Source organism: Fistularia commersonii, chromosome 26, assembly GCF_037954325.1.
Source record: "Fistularia commersonii isolate RoL2024-O1a breed Wild chromosome 26, RoL_Fcom_v1.0, whole genome shotgun sequence".
In the NCBI taxonomy this organism is placed as follows: domain Eukaryota; kingdom Metazoa; phylum Chordata; class Actinopteri; order Syngnathiformes; family Fistulariidae; genus Fistularia; species Fistularia commersonii.
In genome coordinates, this window is record NC_141309.1 from 13,828,648 (window position 1) to 13,847,432 (window position 18,785).

Sequence of the window (18,785 nt, forward strand, 5' to 3'; positions counted from 1 at the left end):
TCCGGTCTTGGCTTTTAGAATTAAAAGCACAGTCTGGCCCACCTAAGGAGGCACTGAAGTGCGTCGAAAGCAGCTGCTTACGGTTTAAAAAACACTTTTCATAGAGTTCGAAAAGAGTTGGGATACTTTTATGACATGCACTGAATATCTTCTGAATCTCAAATTAAAATTAGAATGAAAACACAATCATATATGACAATATTCATTTCACCATAAAACCATGCTCATGTTTGACATACCTTACCCTATGCATTAACAGCACAATTGAAATTGTTTTGTTTCCTCAGCATAACCTTTGCCAATAAATCCTTAATAATATATCATTCATAATCGCTTCATACCGATTATAATACGGGAGCGACGAGTCGGCTTTATTTTTGAGGGTCAAGTCCCATTTTCCGGTATTTGTTTGGCCTTCTATTTTCGAGCTTTTTGGATGTCTGATCGGGCTGGGAGAAACCTGGCTCCCCCTCCCATCCAAATTCACCTCTCCAGCGGATCTCCAGCACTCCCCACCAGCACACTTTGCATTGTGGGAATGGAGAACGACGCAAAGCTTTTAATGTGATTTTAATAATATATCCTTCTCTTGCGACTCTGGAAGGAATTAAAAAAACTCAGGATAAACTAAATACTCAGCTAACTTTAGATAAAAATATTATAACAAGGAAATGCTCCAAATAACATATGGTTTGATTTGAATATCCTTGCAAATTGGAAACTTAAATACAGAATTACATTTTGCATTCCATACACATGTTTATAAATCTGAGAATTTTTTAAACAAATTAAGGATTAAAAAAAAGGGTGGCTAATTCATATCGTGGACCAGATCAAATCAGTAAAATGAAAAAAAGAGATGGAACATCATCAGCTGTATCCTCCAGCAACTCCAAACTCTTAAACTGAACCACATAAATCCATATTAATTATGAAGGGGGGGGGTTATTGCACTAAGTTTGCTTTATACTTCAAATTTTCAGATTAATTTTAATAAAAGTTCACTGACTGTAGAAAGGCATAGTCTAAATATTTGTGTAATGTTCTGCAAACACTTTGTTTCCAGACATTACATATAGGAACAGTAATCCATTCACAGGAAATAAATACTTTGATCAACATCCTGCTTAAAGCAGTTGTGAAATAGCTCAATATGCTGGCTTTAAGATCATATACTTCTGGAAGCATTTCAAAGGATATGAGAATTTCAAACGTTTACAGCTACTCAGTGCAAACACAAATCTGTTCTGGTTGATCAAACACAGACGGTTTCTGGAGACCTCTTTTGGTCTTTTATTTCTTTTCAAAATTGACAAATGATTGATACCTAAAGCTGCAAAGACACATGAATCCTGAGTTTGTGGTTGAAATAAGGAAGAGGATGAGAAATAAAACCGATGTGTTTGCCTTTCATCAAGCATGCATCATTAAACCCTTTTTGAGGCTCATTAATAGAGAATGTGATTGTACTGCTCGGGTTTGAGTTTTCAACAGTAACAGTACCTGCATCAGGTTATGCCAAAGGCTGAGCATGGACAAAATATAATTGCATTCTTGATCTTTTGAATATCAAAATATCAATATCAATCCAAGAGCTTTTGGCATTAATCTGTGTTTTATTGTCACTTTCACACTTTTTTTTTGTAAATACAGTAAATCCATTTCAGAACACTGAAAACACCTCAGCTTTCAATTTAAAATACCAGATATGAAGTCATCTCTGGGGCTGAAGAGAAAAGAATTTGATACAATTTGACGAAACACAAACCACATATTTCGCCAATGTTTTCAATTCCCATGATCAGTTGTAGAAAAATATGCGATTTTTGTCTTGCTGTTTTGTGCTGTTAAGGAGCCTATCACCAAAAGGCCTCCGACCTCTATATAGAGGTAAAGATTTGGAGCATTTCAGTTTTAGATTCCTGCTCTCTGCATTTCGAACCACTGTTGTTTTTGTAATCTTTGTTACAAACACATTACATGTGAATGAGCTTCAGAGCTGTTACAACTGGCATCCACATACCACCCAGAGAAAACCCAAGCATGTCTATTGGGTTATTGGGTAATATATAGTGAGAGTGAAAAGGACATGTGCTGCAAGCAGCCACATCTTAACTTTTAAGGGCATCAAAATATGTTCAGGAAGCTCTTTGATTAGGCCATGGTTTGAAACCAGACTTTTTAATAGACATTTGTTGTGTCACTGGTGCTTTTTGTTTCACCGATAAAGTGTCTTGAGGTCTCACTCAAAAATGTTGTAAGACTCAATGTAATCACTCTTTCAAGATGTAATATCTTACTTTTACTTACTACATTTACACTACTCTGCGATTGTCTTTTTTAAAGAAATTAGCACCTTTTTATGACATTTGTCAACCTCATGAAGAAAAAAAACAAGATGTATTTTTCTATTTTAATAAAATAACACTGGACATATGATGAAAAAGCTGAATACACTTCTATGAAGAATTAAAAATACAAAAAACAAGCCTAAACTGCCATTAGTTCATCCAAAATTAGCCACCAACTCTAGTTTCAATAGGAATTGGGCCATTGGTGGGCTCAATAACAGTTAACAGTTGACTTGAAAACTGAAAGGACATCCATCCATCCACTGTCTACTGCTTGTGTTACTCGAGACAGGGTGAGAGGGGGTACACCCTGGACGGGTCGTCAGTCAATTGCAGGGCCTCATATAGAGAAAGACAACTGTTAACTCTCTCATTCACGCATCTGAGCCATTTTCCCCAATTAACCTGTTGCATGTTTTTGGATTGTGGGGGTTACCAGAGCACCCGGAGGAAATCCACGCAGACATCAGGAGAACGCGCAAATTCCACACAGAAAAGTCCCCTGTCTCAATCAAACCAGGGTCATTCATGCTGGGAAGCAGAAGCACTAACTGCTGTGCCATCTCTATATATACAATATGTACATATATACATACTGTGTATATATAAACACACACACACACACACACACACACATGCATATGTATGCGTGTGTGTGTATGCAAATGTTTGTTTATATACATATGTATATATATACATATATGTAAACATATGTATAATCTTGTGAAAAATTATAAAGGTTCATGACAAGGAATAACTTGGTTTGATTATCAGCTTAACTTAAGATAATATGATACCAATTGTGAATTAGTTTAAATACGAAAGATAAAGATCAAGAGTTCTCTTTGGCGCAAGTTATAAAGACAATAAGAGCAATTCCACATTAAACCACATGAAAGGCATGAAAAAATAAAGAACACATGATACCATTTACAAAAATTTATCCCGTCTGTTGCTTATTGTTTTACTTTATCGAGAGACAGTGAGTGATATTATCTGCTATACTGGAAGCCTCCAGCTTGTCTGGCTGACAACAAGCAGATGAACTGTAGACTTGTGAATGTAATTGCCCATTAATAGGACTGTCTTGTTTATTGTTTTGTTTTTTATATTACTACAAAGAAACACTGATGATGTGTTCTGCAGTATATCTGGTCACTTCTGGGATGAAACAGAATGGAAGTAGAGCTTGAGTCATGCAGGTCTCCTTCAATCTTCCTCTGAAATGTCCCCATTGTGGGGTGATTCTATTCTATTCTATTCTATTCTATTCTATTCTATTTCAAGACTTATCGGGAAGTGTATGATTTATATTGATAAGTACACAGAACAGTAGTGAAATGATAAAACCATAGTTTACATAAGGGTCAAGAATAAAAGGGAGGAGCAGAACTGTATGGAACCTAATTTCAGTTGAATTTGCTTGAAATCAGATGACATCTGAGCTGGTGCCATATATAAGACAAGGAGAGGCAATTCTGATCACTCCACATTTCTTTCTTCATCTTCTTCTTTTCCTTTCAGCTTGTCCCTTCAGGGGTTGCCACAGTGGAGCAATTTTCTCCATCTAAACCTATTCTCTCTATCTTCCTCTCACACCAACTACCTTCATATCCTCTCTCACCACCTCCATAAATCTTCTCTTTGGTCTTCCTCGAGACCTCCTGCCTGGCAGCTCCAATTCCAGCATCCGTGTACCAATATATTCACTATCCCTCCTCTGTACATGACTGAACCATCTCAGTCTGGCTTCTCTAACCTTCTCTCCAAAATATCTAACATGTGCCGTTCCTCTGATAGACTCATTCCTGATCCTATCCATCCTGGTAACTCCCAAAGAGAACCTCAACATCTTCATCTCTGCGACCTCCAGCTCTGCCTCCTGTTTTTTTTTTTTAGTCACTGAAACTGTTTCAAGGCCATACAGCATCATTGGTCTCACCACTGTCTTCACACATTTCCTTTCTTTCTGGCTGTCTTCTATCGCATAGTACCCCTGATACTTTTCTCCACCCATTCCAACCTGCATGAATCAGTTTCTTTACCTATTATCCACACTCTCCATTGCTCTGGAATTTTTACCCAAAGTACTTGAAATTCTCCAACTTCTTGATCTCCACTCCATGTAGCCTCAACGTTCCACCCGGGTTCCTCTCATTCACACACATATATTGTCTTGCTGCAACTAACCTTCATTCCTCTCCTTTCCAAGTCAACCCTCCACCTCTCAAGATTTTAAGATAAGATAAACTTTATTGATCCCCATAGGAGAAATGCCTTTGTCACAGCAGTACAACAGCTACAATGTCAAAAAACAAAAAAATTAAATACATATGAATATGAATATAAATAGAGAGACAGAAGACGGCAAGAACTCCACAAATAAACAGACGGCAGCAGCAACAACAGCAATAGCAACAACAACAACAACAACAACAACATCAGAAATAACAATGGACAACATAAAGGAACAGTCAGGGTGAAAGTGTAAGAATTTCACTGTACAGGGAAACTAGTTTCTACACTGTTCATGTGAGAATAAACGCTTTGAGTCTTGAAAAGCACACAGCCAGAACTAAATGACAACACAAATGGACAATAGCAATGATAAATAAACAAAAATAGGAAGATTGTGTACGGGCTAGGACCAACAAGGACAAGAAAGACAGCAGAGCCAGGGCATGACATGTGATTGGGCAAAGTAGTGAATGGGGTAAGGTAGTGAGATGCACCTTGGACCAAGTTGAGTTGTGTGCCACCCAGACTGCTGTTGTACATTTGGATGGCTGTGGGCACAAAGAAGCATTCAGTTCTGCACCGGGGTGGAAATTAAAGTCAACCCCATTTTTCTCAACCTGTTCCCTGCTCTCACTGCAGATCACAATGTCATCTGCAAACATCATGGTCCATGAAGATTCCTATGAGCTTCCTTTCTAAGCTCATCTGCCAGCCTGTCCATTACCACTGCAAACTCAGAGCCTGTATGCCCTGATGAAGTCTCACCTCCATCTTGAACTTCTCTGTTATACTTACAGTACACCTCATCACTGTCTCACAGCTAGCTATACATGTCTTGCACCAGCCTAACATACTTATCTGCCACTCCAGTCATCCTCATACCATACCAGAGTTCCTCTCAGCACCTTGTCATATGCTTTTTCTAGGTTTACAAAAGTGCAATGTAGCTCCCTCTGACCTTCTCTGTACTTCTCTATTAGCATTCTCAAAGCAAATACTGCATCTGTAGTACTCTTTCTAGGGATGAAGCCATACTGCTGCTCACAAATACTGACTTCTGCTCTCAGTCTAGTTTCCACTACTCTTTCCCATAACTTCATTGTATGACTCATCAACTTTATCCCTCTACAATTACCGCAATTCTGCACATGTCATCTGCTCTGCCTTTGTCCTCTTGATGTTCCTTGTCACCAGTCATCTTACAAACTACTATCCTATGCTATCTGGCTACACTCTCACCGACAACTCCTTTGTAGTCACCGATCTCCTTCAGATGACCTCGTCTATACAAGATGTAGTCTACTTGTATGCTCCTACCTCCACTCTTATAAGTTACCCTATGTTCCTATCTTTTCTGAAAAAAGTATTCATTACAGCCATTTTTGCATAGTCTACCACCATCTGTCCCTCTGCATGCCTATCCTGGATACCAGACCTGCCCATCACTTCTTCATCACTTCTTTTGCCTGCACCAACATGTCCATTGAAGTCTGCACCAATTAGCATTTTCATCTTTGGGGATATTCGGCATCATTCTCTTCTAACTCACATCCCACCTGCACGACAATGAGCATCACACCTTCAATTTTAAGTTTCAGACTCATAACTCTATCTTACATTCTTTTCACCTCCAGACCATTCCTAACAAACTCCTCCTTCAAGATAACTCATCCTCCATCCCCTTCCTGTCAATACCATGATAGTACAACTTAAAACCTGCTCTGCCTCTAATCTTCTAGCCTTACTACCTTTCCAACTGGTCTCCTGAACACGCAGTATATCCACTTTTCTTCTCTGCATCATGTCAACCAACTCCTTTTCCTGTCAGTGTCCCAATATTCAAAGTCCCTACTCTCAGTCCTAAATTCTTGCCTTTTCTTTTCTCTCTCTACTTCCGAACACACCTTCCTCCTCTCTTTCTTTATCCTCAGTACTCCAATTTCCACTGGTACCCTGTAGGTTATTAGCACCAATGGCGGTCGTTGTTAAGAAGAAGAAATGCTTTTATGGTCACATACAGTTATACATAGAGCACAACAGTGCACCACAATGCATCATAATGCACCATGAGCAGAAGGTAGCTAAGGAACAGCATCAGGGTGGGAGTGTGTTGCCCAACAATACCAATAGGCAAGGAGAAAATGGGAATCGAACCAGGAGTGTTTGACTCCACGGACGACTGCTCTGACTCCCTGCGCCATGCCACCCTCACACCCAAGCGTAATGCAATACCTGGTCGGGCAGAGTGGACAAGGAAAGCCCCAATTCCATCTCGCTGTTCCAAAAATCAATTCAATATAAAGTCCCCACTCAGGGGACGTATCAAATATTAAACTGATAAGAACAGATACTACACCTGGACCTCTACTGATGCGGTATGAGATTCTTTTGTTTTGGCACAAGTTTTATGCCAGATGCCCTGCATTTATCCGGGCTTGGGCCCAGCTCAGGGAGACACTGGGCTGTGCCCCCATAAGGCTGCATTACTCCTCATTTCTTTCATTGTAAGGAAAAGTGCCCAGTATTGTTGAAAACATGGGTAGCTTATGCAAAAGCAAACTGATGACTGGTTAAGCCACACATAAGCATGAGAAACAAGAGTCATGCAATTCCCAGAGTGAACAATATCAGGTGTGTGTGTGTGTGGGGGGGGGGGGGGGTCGTGATTTGCATCATGATATTCCTGGTAGATACTTCATTGCATTAAAGTGCTTTCTACTTCCCTTTGCTTCTCTTGTTTGAATTCCATTGTTCTGGCCAAGTACAAATATCCTTCCTTTATGCAAGTAAACCCCTGACAGGTCAGCAGTCTGTGCTCAATCCCTGCCTCATCCATCCATCAGCAGCACCCCTGTCCTACATGGGCCCCACAAGCTCTGCTCACCACCCCCACCCTGCTCTTTGACATAATGCTGTTGAGGCTTTCCGGGCCATTATGCTGGCTGTTGTCTGAGGCAGATTGAAGACCCTTTGTGTTCATCAGCTTCTGTCTTGAGTGGCCAGGAGGAACCAGCTGGGGTGCGAGGGGAGAGACAGGAATGCGCATATGAATGGACCAGTGTGTGCCAGGCACCTGCTGATAGAGCGATGGTGTTCCCTCTATGACTTTTAGTTCATCAGCGTAACCATCTTGGTCAATTACACGTGCACTACGGTTTTGTGTTCCCTGGTCGTTTACACTGACAGGGAGTGTTGTCATTAGAGTGTATATCTGGCTATGGTAGCAGCAGCTTTGTTTTAGGTAGTTGATGATAAACACTAGGTTTATTCATTTTGTCCCACCCTTCTATTGTTCTCTAATAATAGTCACATTGATATCTGAAAGACTATAAAGGATTTGATTATTCAGATCTGATTCAGATGAAAAAGATGAGTTTTCGGGATAGCATGAAATATCCTACAAATTAGTCAGTAAATAGCTAAAAAAAATCATAAAAGAATTAGTTTAAAATGAAAAAAAAAATTACCGAAGAAATACAAGTAGATTGATAAATCATAATTCAAATTTTGTCCATGTCAATTTCTAAAGCATCAACCGATGAACCTGAAGACTTATAGTATTAAAAAAAATAAATGTTTATCCTGGCTCATTATTGAGCAGATGCACATCAAACAGCATTTATCCAACTTGAAGATTTAGATGGTCATATATTTACCTTTTTACCTCATATGTACACATATGTACACACCTTTGTTGATATTCGAATCATTTGTATGGAGAAATTTGCAATTTCTTGAAAAAAAAAGTGTCAGAAAATTGTTTTTAGCTTCAGATGTAACATGATTTGAGGAGGTCTTTCAAGTATAAACAGTTGTACTTTTCACAGACCAAAAATGGCAGGGTGAGACTGTCTTGCTACTTGACATGATGACATTGAAATAATGTCAAAGACAAGATGGTTAATGTCTAAGTAGTATTTTAATTGTTTTTGTGGGTAGTGGCAGAGTTAAATTTCAGTATCTTTACATAATGTCATGAAATTAGGTAACTGCATCACTATGACTGTCAGGTGAATGCAGGGGAATAAATGCATAAATGGCTTTTGTTTGCTTTCGCTTAATGTACTTCCCTAATAATGAACACAGGACCAAACAACAACATTGTGCTTGAGTTAACGTTCAACCACTGAGAAGTAGTGTCTCATCATGCCAAGAATTTCGTTAAAAAATTAAGTGATTTCTTGCATATTTTGGTAAAATTTACTGTAACTAATTTTGATTTTATTTTCTTGTGAAATTCAAAATATTTTCCCTGCTAAATTTCAGATACTTCTATAGACTTTAAAGTACTACATTTCTAACTGATCTTTCATGGTAATTTAAAGTGAAGTGTATAAATATTTTGGATATTTTTAGGTATTTATTCAGACATTTTTGGGTAATTTATTGATGACTTCCTGCCATTTTCTGTTGATTTTTTTCTGTCCTGATTTATCAGGTAAAACAATCTGCTAAATGACCTTCAAATTATTTATGTCTGTATGTATTTATGCATGTGTGTGTGTTTATTTATATGTTTTTATTGTCTTTGACTATTGGCCTTTATGTAATTAATCTGTCTTTTCAAGTTTAACTTAAAATGTGTTTGTATATTTTCTGTTAAAGCTGAATAGAAAAGAATGTCAGTGCTTTGAAAAGCTTCATCATTTTCTTTATCACTGGGTACACCTTGGTACTCACCCATGAGCCTTGAAAAGATAATCCTCTCACGGTCACACTGTAACATTATAACATTATAAAGATGCCACACACAGGATGGAAAACCTCTGCAGTCATTTGCTCAGTTGCATGGATTTGCAAGGCAGCTGAAGCTGAAATCAAATATTTCATGTAAATCTTCTTCTTTTCGTTTCGGCTTGTCCCTTCAGGGGTCGCCACAGCAATTCAACCTTCTCCATCTAACCCTATCATCTATCCTCATCTCTCACTCCAACTAACTTCTTATCCTCTCTCACCGCGTCCATAACTCTTTTTGGTCTTCCTCGAGACCTCCTGCCTGGCAGCTCCAATTCATGCATCTGTCTACCAATAAATTTACTATCCCTCCTCTGTACATGACCCAACCATCTCAGTGTGGCTTCTCTGACCTTTTCTCCAAAATATCTAACATGTTGTTCCTCTGATAGACTAATCCCTGATCCTTTCCATCCTGGTCACTCCCAAAGAGAACCTCAACATCTTCATCTCCGCGACCTCCAGCTCTGCCTCCTGTCTTTCTGTCATTGTAACTGTTTCTTGACCATACAGCATAACCTCATCTGTCAGCCTGTCAAGTACCATTGCAAACGAGAATGGGCTCAGAGCCCTGATGCCCTGATGAAGTCCCACCAACACCTGGAACTTCTCTGTTACACCTACATCACACCTCACCACTGTCTCACAGCTTGCTATACATGTCTTGCACTAGTTAAACATACTTCTCCGCCACTCTAGTCTTCCTCATCCAATATCGGAGTTCCACTCGGCACCCTGTCAAATGCTTTTTCTAGCGCAACAAAAGTGCAGAGCAGTTCCCTCTGACCTTCTCTGTACTTCTCTATCCGCATTCTCAAAGCAAATACTGCATCTGTTGTACTCTATCTAGGCATGAAGCCATACTGCTGCTCACAAATGCTGACTTCTGCTCTCAGTGTAGTTTCCACTACTCTTTCCCATAACTTCATTGTATGATTAATCAACTTCATCCCTCTATAATTACTGCAATTCTGCACATCCTCCTTTTTCTCAAAAATGGTCATCATCATACTTCTTCTCCATTCCTCAGGCATCTTCTCACTCTCTCAGATCTCGTTCAATAATCTAGCCAGAAACTACTCCTGCCTCTCCTAGACACTTCCATACCTCCACAGGTACTGTATATCAGGACCAACTGCCTTTCCACTCTTCATCCTCTTCAATGTTCCTTTTTGATCTATAATAGTCCCCTTCTTCAACCCTTCCCTCTCTTTCAATTACCTCATTCATTAATCAAAGTACTATTTACATTAGTTTTTCCATTTCCCATCACTCTTCTAGTATCTGTCAATACATTTCTCTCTTTATCCTTGATCACCTGTACATGCTTTCCATGTCTATCTCAGTTTTGTCAGCTGTTCTAGATCATTCTCTCCCTCCTCACTGTCCAACTGATTATACAAGTCATCGTACGTCCTTTGTTTTGCTGTTGCTACCTCGATGTTTACCTTATGTTGTATCTCCCTGTACTCCTGTCTATTCTCTTCAGTCCCCCCAGTATCCTACTTCTACTTTGCTAACTGCTTTCTCTGTATACACTCCTGCAGTTTCTTATTCCACCACCAAGTCTCCGTATCTACTTTCCTTCCAGACAACATATCAAGTACTCTCCTACCTGTCTCCCTGCTCACATTAGCTGTAGCTATCCAATCATCTGTAAGCTCTCCCTGACCACCCAGACCCTTTCTCAACTCCTCCCTGAAAACCATGCAACACTCCTCCCTTTTCAGCTTCCACCACTTTGTCCTCTGCTCTGCCTCTGTCCTCTTGATCTTCCTTGTCACCAGTCATTTCACAAACCACCATCCTATGCTGTCTGGTTACACTCTCACCTACAACTACTTTGCAGTCACTGATCTCTTTCAGGTTGCCTCGTCTACACAAGATGGAGTCTACCTATGTGCTCATACCTCCGCTCTTACAAGTTACTCTATGTTCCTGTCTTGTCTGGAGAAAAGTATTCACTACACCCATTTCCATCTTTTTTGCAAAGTCTACCACCATCAATCCCTGTGCATTCCTATCCTGGATACCAAACCTGCCCATCACTTCTTCATCACTTCTTTTGCCTGCACCAACATGTTCATTGAAGTCTGCTCCAATTAGCATTCTCTCATTTCCGGGGATATTCTGCATCACTTCATCTTACACATTCCAGAACTTCTCCTTCTCCTCTAACTCACATCCTACCTGCAGGGCATAGCCACCAACAAGATTGAGCATCACACCTTCAATTTCCAGTTTCAGACTTATAAGTCTATCTGACATTCTTTTCACCTCCAGAACATTTCTAACAAACTCCTCCTTGAAGACAACACCTATTCCATTTCTGTTCCTCAGTCCTAAATTCTTGCCTTTCCTCTTCTCTCTCTGCTTCTGAACTAGCCTCCCTCCTCTCCTTCTCTGACCCACAGTACCCCAATTTCCACTGGCACCCTTTAGGTTATCAGCCTCGACCAATCCGGTATGAGATTCTTAGGTTAGACTCCTATGTTGGGTTTTGGCACAAGTTTTATGCCAGATGAGATAGTGGCCTGTGCCCCTCGAGGCTGCATTAACATGTAAATAACAAAAGAATTTCTTTTAGTATCCAAGTGAAAAAATGAATAATGCAAAATTCCAGAGTGACTGAACTGCAACCTGATGAAAAGGCCCTTTTCATGAATCCAAAGTTTTAAGGCACACTGAAAATAAAACTCCATATGAGGAGGAGGAAACATAGTATACTGAGAAGAGAACCCCATTGATTTGCCATGTTATTCTGGAGATTTGCCACTTGATACACAGATTTTTTTTTTTCAAACAACTGACTGATGGGACTGAGATGTAAGATCCCAAAAGGCTCATTAATAGACGTCTGACTCATATGGTATAGCTTATGGGTTGTTTTTCTGGCCATGCTTTTGCAGAGATTACATCTCCATAATCAATATAAAGAAACTTTGCCATAGAGTTCAGGAAAAAACATCTGGGAAAATTACCCCCCACCCCCCAACACAAAAATCTGTGCATGTTTACTGCACACAATTTCCTGAGGAAACTTTTTCTTTATAATAGCTGCAACCAAGAACATTCTGACATAGTCCAGATGCACTGGAGTATTTTGGTCCAAGTGAAGCTGCAGGATGTCTACAAACATGGCATTGACATCCAGAGGGCTGGAAGTGCGAGAAAACATTCAAAGTTATCTGTTCTATTTGAATTTACAACACTTCAGTCAATCACAGCCACACTTCAAAGTTGTCTATCACATGATACTGTGATTGGAAGCCGGTTATATCATGTGCTCAAAGACCTGGCCGGCAGCCTTTAACTTGTGGCTTGTAACACCTGCTGAACTAGAGAGTGAGAGCAAAAGATCTGCAACAACACTTCAAACAGCACACAACATGCTGCTTTGAAGAGGGAGTGGACCTAAATTGGATTATACAGCATCTCCAAGGAGCAGCTCCCGAATATTTGATTACATACACCCCCTTGCTCACCCTACACTCACAACCCTGCCTTGCCAATGCAGATGAGACAATGTGGGCTGATCCTCCATGCCAGACTCTGATACTGCACTCTTAATATGTGCCCATCTGCCAGCCATTTACCTGATTACTTCGGGCTAACTCTGACAGGTCCGGCTCTGCTGGGGCAGATGGGAGTCTAGAAAACGGCATTAGCTTCGCGCAGATTGACAAATAAAAGATAAGGACCAGGTGACTCCTTTATAGAATAAAACAAGGACACATGGAGGAAATTACTGGTGAAAATTTTAGCTGCAAAAACTACTGATATCACATCTTGAAGAAAAGCCTCATACAAAAGAAACATGATCAAAAATATATAACAAGTATGTGGTTCTCATCATCTGCTGTTCTTAAACTTCTTGTAAATGCTGTTTAAAGTCCCAGGCAGTGAGTTCAAACCCTCTGCGCAAGACAGACCACCTTCTATTTTCTGATGAAAATAACATCCCGTCCTGGTTTAACGTGGGCTCATTATGGTGGAAGTGGGTTCCTGGGCCAGGAAGTTTCATTGGTTTCCAAATAAATCTCACTAAACAGAGCTGTAATCCAAATTCCTCATCTTGTGGAGTCCTCCCTAAGTCCTTACATTACATGAAAGCTTGGCATAAAAATCACACCTTATTTTTATCTACCCACATATCCTTCACTGATGACATTGAGTAAGCAGTTGTTCAAATGAGTCCAGAAAGTTGTTTTTCTTCTCCTGATTCAAACCTGTTTATTTCCACATAAAGAAGCTCTAAAATTCAAACCAGTTTCACAAAAAATATTTTAAAAAAAGTATGAGGCCCTTTAGCACTTCTTCATTTTTACCATATGACATAGGGTTTTGATTACTTTGCTCGCTTCTAGCAAATCTCAGGCATCAGCTTTGATTATTTTACATTGAACCTGGCAAGCAATCGTTCATCAAGAGAGCTGAGGGCTGGCCTGTGTCACTCAAAATTATGCTGCAAATTTAAAAAGCAGAGTGTGCTCGGTTTTACTTTCCATGGAGACAGCAAATACACATAGTTCAAGACCGAGATCTTTAGTGGCAGAAAGCCTACAAAACTCTTGCTATCACTGACATGTGGCATTCAAGATACTCAGCTGTGTATGAGCAGGAACATGTCACAAAAAGTAAACAGAGGTTTTGGCTTAGTACTCAAGTTGAAATACCCCCATCCCACCCCATTTACCCCCTAACACCCCATCTTGTTGTACTATGTGGCGTCAGCTGCAATGAGCTCCAGATGTGGCCTGGCACCATACCAGTCCCTGCACTGGATGTGGTTTGAAGGTAGTTTGGAAACACCACCCACCAGCGGACCCAATGAAAGTTCCTTAGACTGCAAAAAGGTTTCTGTTGGAGGCTTGTGTTTGCATGGACTGTAAGAGTGAAGAAGAAATGCAGGTCCCTGGAGAGAAAAGGTATCTGTCTCTAATGTGTGCATGTGTTACTTATTCCAAGCACATTGAATAAGTATGTGAAACAAGGTTTCCCAACGCTCTCAGAAATACTAATGTACTTTACTCACAAAAAGGCTTCAATTCTTTGAAGAGTTATTCTGCTCAAGAAGGCACTCATTTTTGTGCCCAACTTAAAGACAATGGCTGAAATAACACTTGAAACAGTGTGAGTATTGAACAGATCCTCTAAAAAATGTATATAATTCATTACAAACTAAAATGACGCAATGTGAGGCACGGAACCAAACTTACTGATGTTGCCCAACTTTCTAGGCTGATGGCCAATTAAGTAGTTGAAGGTGGTTGTGAACACATGTTGTATTTGTTTAAATTGATAAAGTTGCCTCATGATTATGGTCTTTGGCAGCAAAAAATGCATTTTTGGCGGGAGGGATAACAGGCCGATTTGAAATGACTAACAATACGAATATGATAAAATAAATTTGAGTTATTATCTTTTATAAAATCTACCTATCTCTAATAATGACATGCCACCTGACTTCAGGGACATTTGTGATGTTACATCAACTTCATTGGGTTTCACTTTCTAACAGCTTCCATATTCAAATTTACAGAAGAACTGAATGAGGTCAGCTCTCTGCATGCTGTGAGCTAATTCATATGGTCAACATTGAAAAAATATGCAGCTTCTAGGCCTTTAGCGCCTCCTGCTGGCTGATATCAGCAGTGCACAACAAGTGTGCTGGTCTCATTTCCATTGGTCTGATCTCTTGCCAGACAGTGAAGATATGCGGCAAACTTCACATGGATTGATTGGACACAGCTGATTTTCTGATTTAAGCAACTTGTCTTTATTAATTTTTCATTATTTAATTAAATCTAACTGATTATTTTTTATCTTGTTTTAAATGAGCAATGCTGCAGATCATGTGCCACACTCACCTTTTTAAGTGCAGTTATTATGTGTACCTTAACAGGACTAAAGGGCATGGGGAAAAAAACAACTCCTTATTGATAAATATCACAGTAAATGGTGTAGTAAATCCCATGTAGGGAGCACTCCAGTGATTGTGTACTTTTGGTCCATGTTTATTTGATGACATGGATAGTACATGGTCTCCACTGTACAGTGATTTCTTCACCTTGCCTTTTCAAAGTGCTTTACACTAAAAATTTCACATTCACCCATTCTCTCATGCACTCATACATCACTGAAGGCAGATCTTCCAAACAAGGCCCTAACCAGACCATCAGGGGCAGTTGGGTGTTCTTTGTCTTGCTCAACGACACTTTGGGTTGCAGTCAAGCAGAGCCAGGGATTGAACTGCCAACCTTACATTTGGAGGTGCGTCCGCTCTGCCAACTAAGCCACAACCACCCATCTTACGCAGTCGAACACTTCAAGAACTATAGAACTATACGGTCTCATATTAATTTAATTTATAAAGAGCATTGTCTAGACTTTTGCACGTATTTCTGATCTTGTACACATCTGTACACAAATCTTGCACACAAATGCTGTATATATTCATGGGTTTACATCTTGGGCTCTTTGCAACCCTTTTGTAATGCTGACATACAGAAGATTGCAAACTAATTCTCATTGTTTCTTAAACAGTGACAATATATTCTATTCAATATAAAAGGCAAATCTACTTTCATTTTTTCTTGTCCTGGGCATTGATAAGTAAAGACTGGACACAGCTCAAGTCAGCGATACATTCAATTAAATCAGTATTCTTTTATAGCTAGTGGGAGAGCTGATTGCTCCAACTGATTTCAGAATTCTCAGGAAATCTAACAAAACGGGACTGATGCAAATTGTGGGCACATCATATGAAGTTCATTTTGGATATTCATTGTTTGTTGACAATTGGATGACCGAGGTCAAAGCAGATGACACACTTTGTTTAATCTCTGTCTTTTATTCTGTCCCAATTATCAGCAATGTTGCTTGCTGCAAATATGCCCGCTGTCATCCCGGAGGTTCTAAGAGCTCCCGCAAACTTCCTGATGAGGTCAGCTGGTATGGTAGCAGTAGTCTCTTGTTCTGCTGGGTGCAAAGTGATGGATAGTGGTCCAAAAGCAGCCGACAAACATCTTCATGGCCTTGTTCTGCAGACTGTTCATGCATTTGACAAAGCAGAACACAAACATGGTCCCGTTAGGTCATGACTAATCTACTTCACTGCACAGATTGCACTTGCCAAGGTAGTTCTGTAAAACCCCCAGTTGCCATTGCCAGAAATGTACAGGTGCTGTATATCGACGAGACAAAAATAGTTATATTAACATCTTAAAATGATATTAGTGAGGGGGAAAAAGATAATACATTTAACAAAGCCATTTAAAGTTATACATAAAGTACATACAGTATACGTGTAGCTTTTCTTACGCTGTTTCACCGTGGTTCTAGTGCAATTTCTAGATGTAAAATAGTATTTGTAGTAAGATAATGCTGATCTGCAACAGATGATTCTATGAAACTCTCAATGATTTTTTTTTTTTAGTTATTGAATTTTTTTTTGTTAAAGGCTCTTACTGAAACGTTGTTACTATCCATTTATGCATAATGTTATGTTCCAACAAGTAAATCTAAATTCCATAACAGATTACTATTGCAGTCTTTAAAACACTAAACCGCTGTGCTCTGTGTTTTGACCTGGTGAGCTTCATCACCTCCTTTCGCACTTGTTTTCCTTAGCAGTGTGATTTAAATTTAAAGGCAGTGCAAAACTATTCAACTCAATATAGCCTACTTTCTGAAATTAAAAATTAATGTCTTTTTTAAGAGGGATCTACGATAATGAATACAAAAATGATAAAACTCTTTGCAGTGGTGCATCATAGTTGTATGTGCATGCCTACCTTATGTAAAGGAGACGCACCATCATCATCAAGTAGCTTTGGATCTGCTCTGTGATGCAATAGGAGTCTAACCACATCCAGATGGCCACAGTAAGCTGCCCGATGAAGAGGTGTGGTGCCACCTGGTGTCTGAGGAGATGCACACGCACCATTCTCAAGAAGAAACTCACAAACAGCAAGGTGACCATTTCGGCTAGCGTAGTGCTACGAGAAAACACAGGAGAATAAAGCTGACGTTTAAGTCCTTGGGAAGTGAGAAGATACACTTGTACTTGAAGCCAAAATTGTTCTGTGTGAACTTACCAGTGCTGTGTATCCAGCTGAGTCTCTCAGGTTAGGATGTGAGCCTCTATGCATCAAGTACTTAATCCTCTCTAAATCCCCATCCATAGCAGCAGACCATATACCTGCATATCAAAGTCATACTAAGGCTGGGTAATAGGTTATCATCGAACTGTAACCTAACCGCTTTTTTTTGGGGGGGGGAGGGGGGGGGTCTTTGTGGTAAATTATTTAACTGCCATACTTGAGACAAAAATAATTTCTAGTTACATTTTTTTTCCATATAATGATTTAAGCTTGATTTGATTGAATGCCAGCACAACGGGTGGGAGACTCTGTACAACCCCATCGAGGCTGGATGCTGAGGATTTGGAGGCCAGTCACCCTGCAGGGCTGTCAGGGAATTGGGAATGAGGGGACTGAACAGCACGACAGTCATCAAAATCTGGTGTGTATAAAGAGGGGTTGTCCATGGGCCACACAAGCTATTTAGACACGATAAGCTGAGAACTGATCACAACCAGCTGGGTCACCTGGGTGAGGGTGTCTGATGTTGAAAAATCCATCACCCAATGACTACAGGTTCACTGGACACCGAGGATGTGTCTAGGTTGCACCAGTAGGTGTGTCTTAAACCTGATTAATGAAATGAATTGTTTTCACTGAAATATTATTTCAATGATCAAACTAATTTGTTTTCAAATCACAAAAGGCTTTTAATCATCTACAAACAAAACAAGACAAAAATATATTATCTATCTGAAATCTCCAAGGGGAGGGGAGAGGAGGGGCATTCACAAGCATTTACTGTATTTGAAATTAAATTGAACATTGGATTTGCGTCATGTATCTGACATGTGATTTCCTACATTTTGATGTATGTAAACAAACTAGAAATAGTGAAGTGATTGTGGAATATCAAGTGCGCCCGCACCAAGCAAGGTACACGTTTGAATAATTGGGTTCTATAACCCAAGTGGTACCATTTTGTGACCACTCGTTCTTTGGTTATTTTTTTTAACATACCTCGTTCAAAATCCATTTCATCCAAAGTCTGGTGAGCACTGGGTGTGGAGGTTAGCTGGGAGCAGCAGTCACATTGTCGCCCTGCAGACGTCATTCTGTAAACTGGCACAAACGACGTGAAAATCTTCAAAGCCAGTCAGGACGCAAGCTAGGCATTGGCTGTTACTTCAACTGATTTCTGGTCTGCAACATTGTACTTTGTGGCTGCCTTTCACAAAAGTGCTTAATAAAGAAGGCAGGAGAGCGTTTTCTAACCACCACAACGTTAAAATGTGTATCATGTAAACACGTCTGAAAAACGGCAATGGACCACGGACAGGTCACACAACAAAAATGTGGCTTACGTGAGACGGAGACG

The 18,785-nt window shown here is 39.9% G+C and overlaps 1 protein-coding gene and 1 non-coding gene across 3 annotated transcripts; both read right to left on the reverse strand.

Moving 5' to 3' along the window:
* Window positions 1–6,788: 6,788 nt before the first annotated feature.
* On the reverse strand, window positions 6,789–6,973 carry LOC147218690 (U2 spliceosomal RNA). The gene has a single exon (XR_015108842.1). It is a non-coding gene; the product is annotated as a U2 spliceosomal RNA (small nuclear RNA).
* An 8,696-nt stretch (window positions 6,974–15,669) lies between these two features.
* On the reverse strand, window positions 15,670–18,772 carry ankrd39 (ankyrin repeat domain 39). Of its 2 annotated transcripts, none has more exons than XM_086173789.1 (4): window positions 18,428–18,772; window positions 17,423–17,526; window positions 17,140–17,323; window positions 15,670–16,373 (listed from the first exon to the last, which is right to left on the reverse strand). In XM_086173789.1, exons 1-4 carry the CDS (start codon window positions 18,519–18,521, stop codon window positions 16,354–16,356), a joined length of 402 nt encoding a protein of 133 aa, XP_086029915.1. In that variant the 5' UTR covers window positions 18,522–18,772; the 3' UTR covers window positions 15,670–16,353. The 2 variants fall into 2 exon arrangements, with proteins under 2 accessions (XP_086029915.1, XP_086029914.1); XM_086173788.1 differs by having other exon boundaries at window positions 17,120–17,323.
* Between the last annotated feature and the right edge of the window lie 13 nt (window positions 18,773–18,785).

Excerpts from the sequence above, each read along its gene's own strand:
- ankrd39 (XM_086173788.1), bottom strand. The coding sequence starts at position 18,521 with ATGACGTCTGCAGGGCGACAATGTGACTGCTGCTCCCAGCTAACCTCC. Across the intron at positions 17,527-18,427 it reads TGAAATGGATTTTGAACGAG|GTATATGGTCTGCTGCTATG; the intron begins GTATGTTAAAAA and ends TTTGATATGCAG. Across the intron at positions 16,374-17,119 it reads GTGCGTCTCCTTTACATAAG|TCTGCAGAACAAGGCCATGA; the intron begins GTAGGCATGCAC and ends ATGCATGAACAG.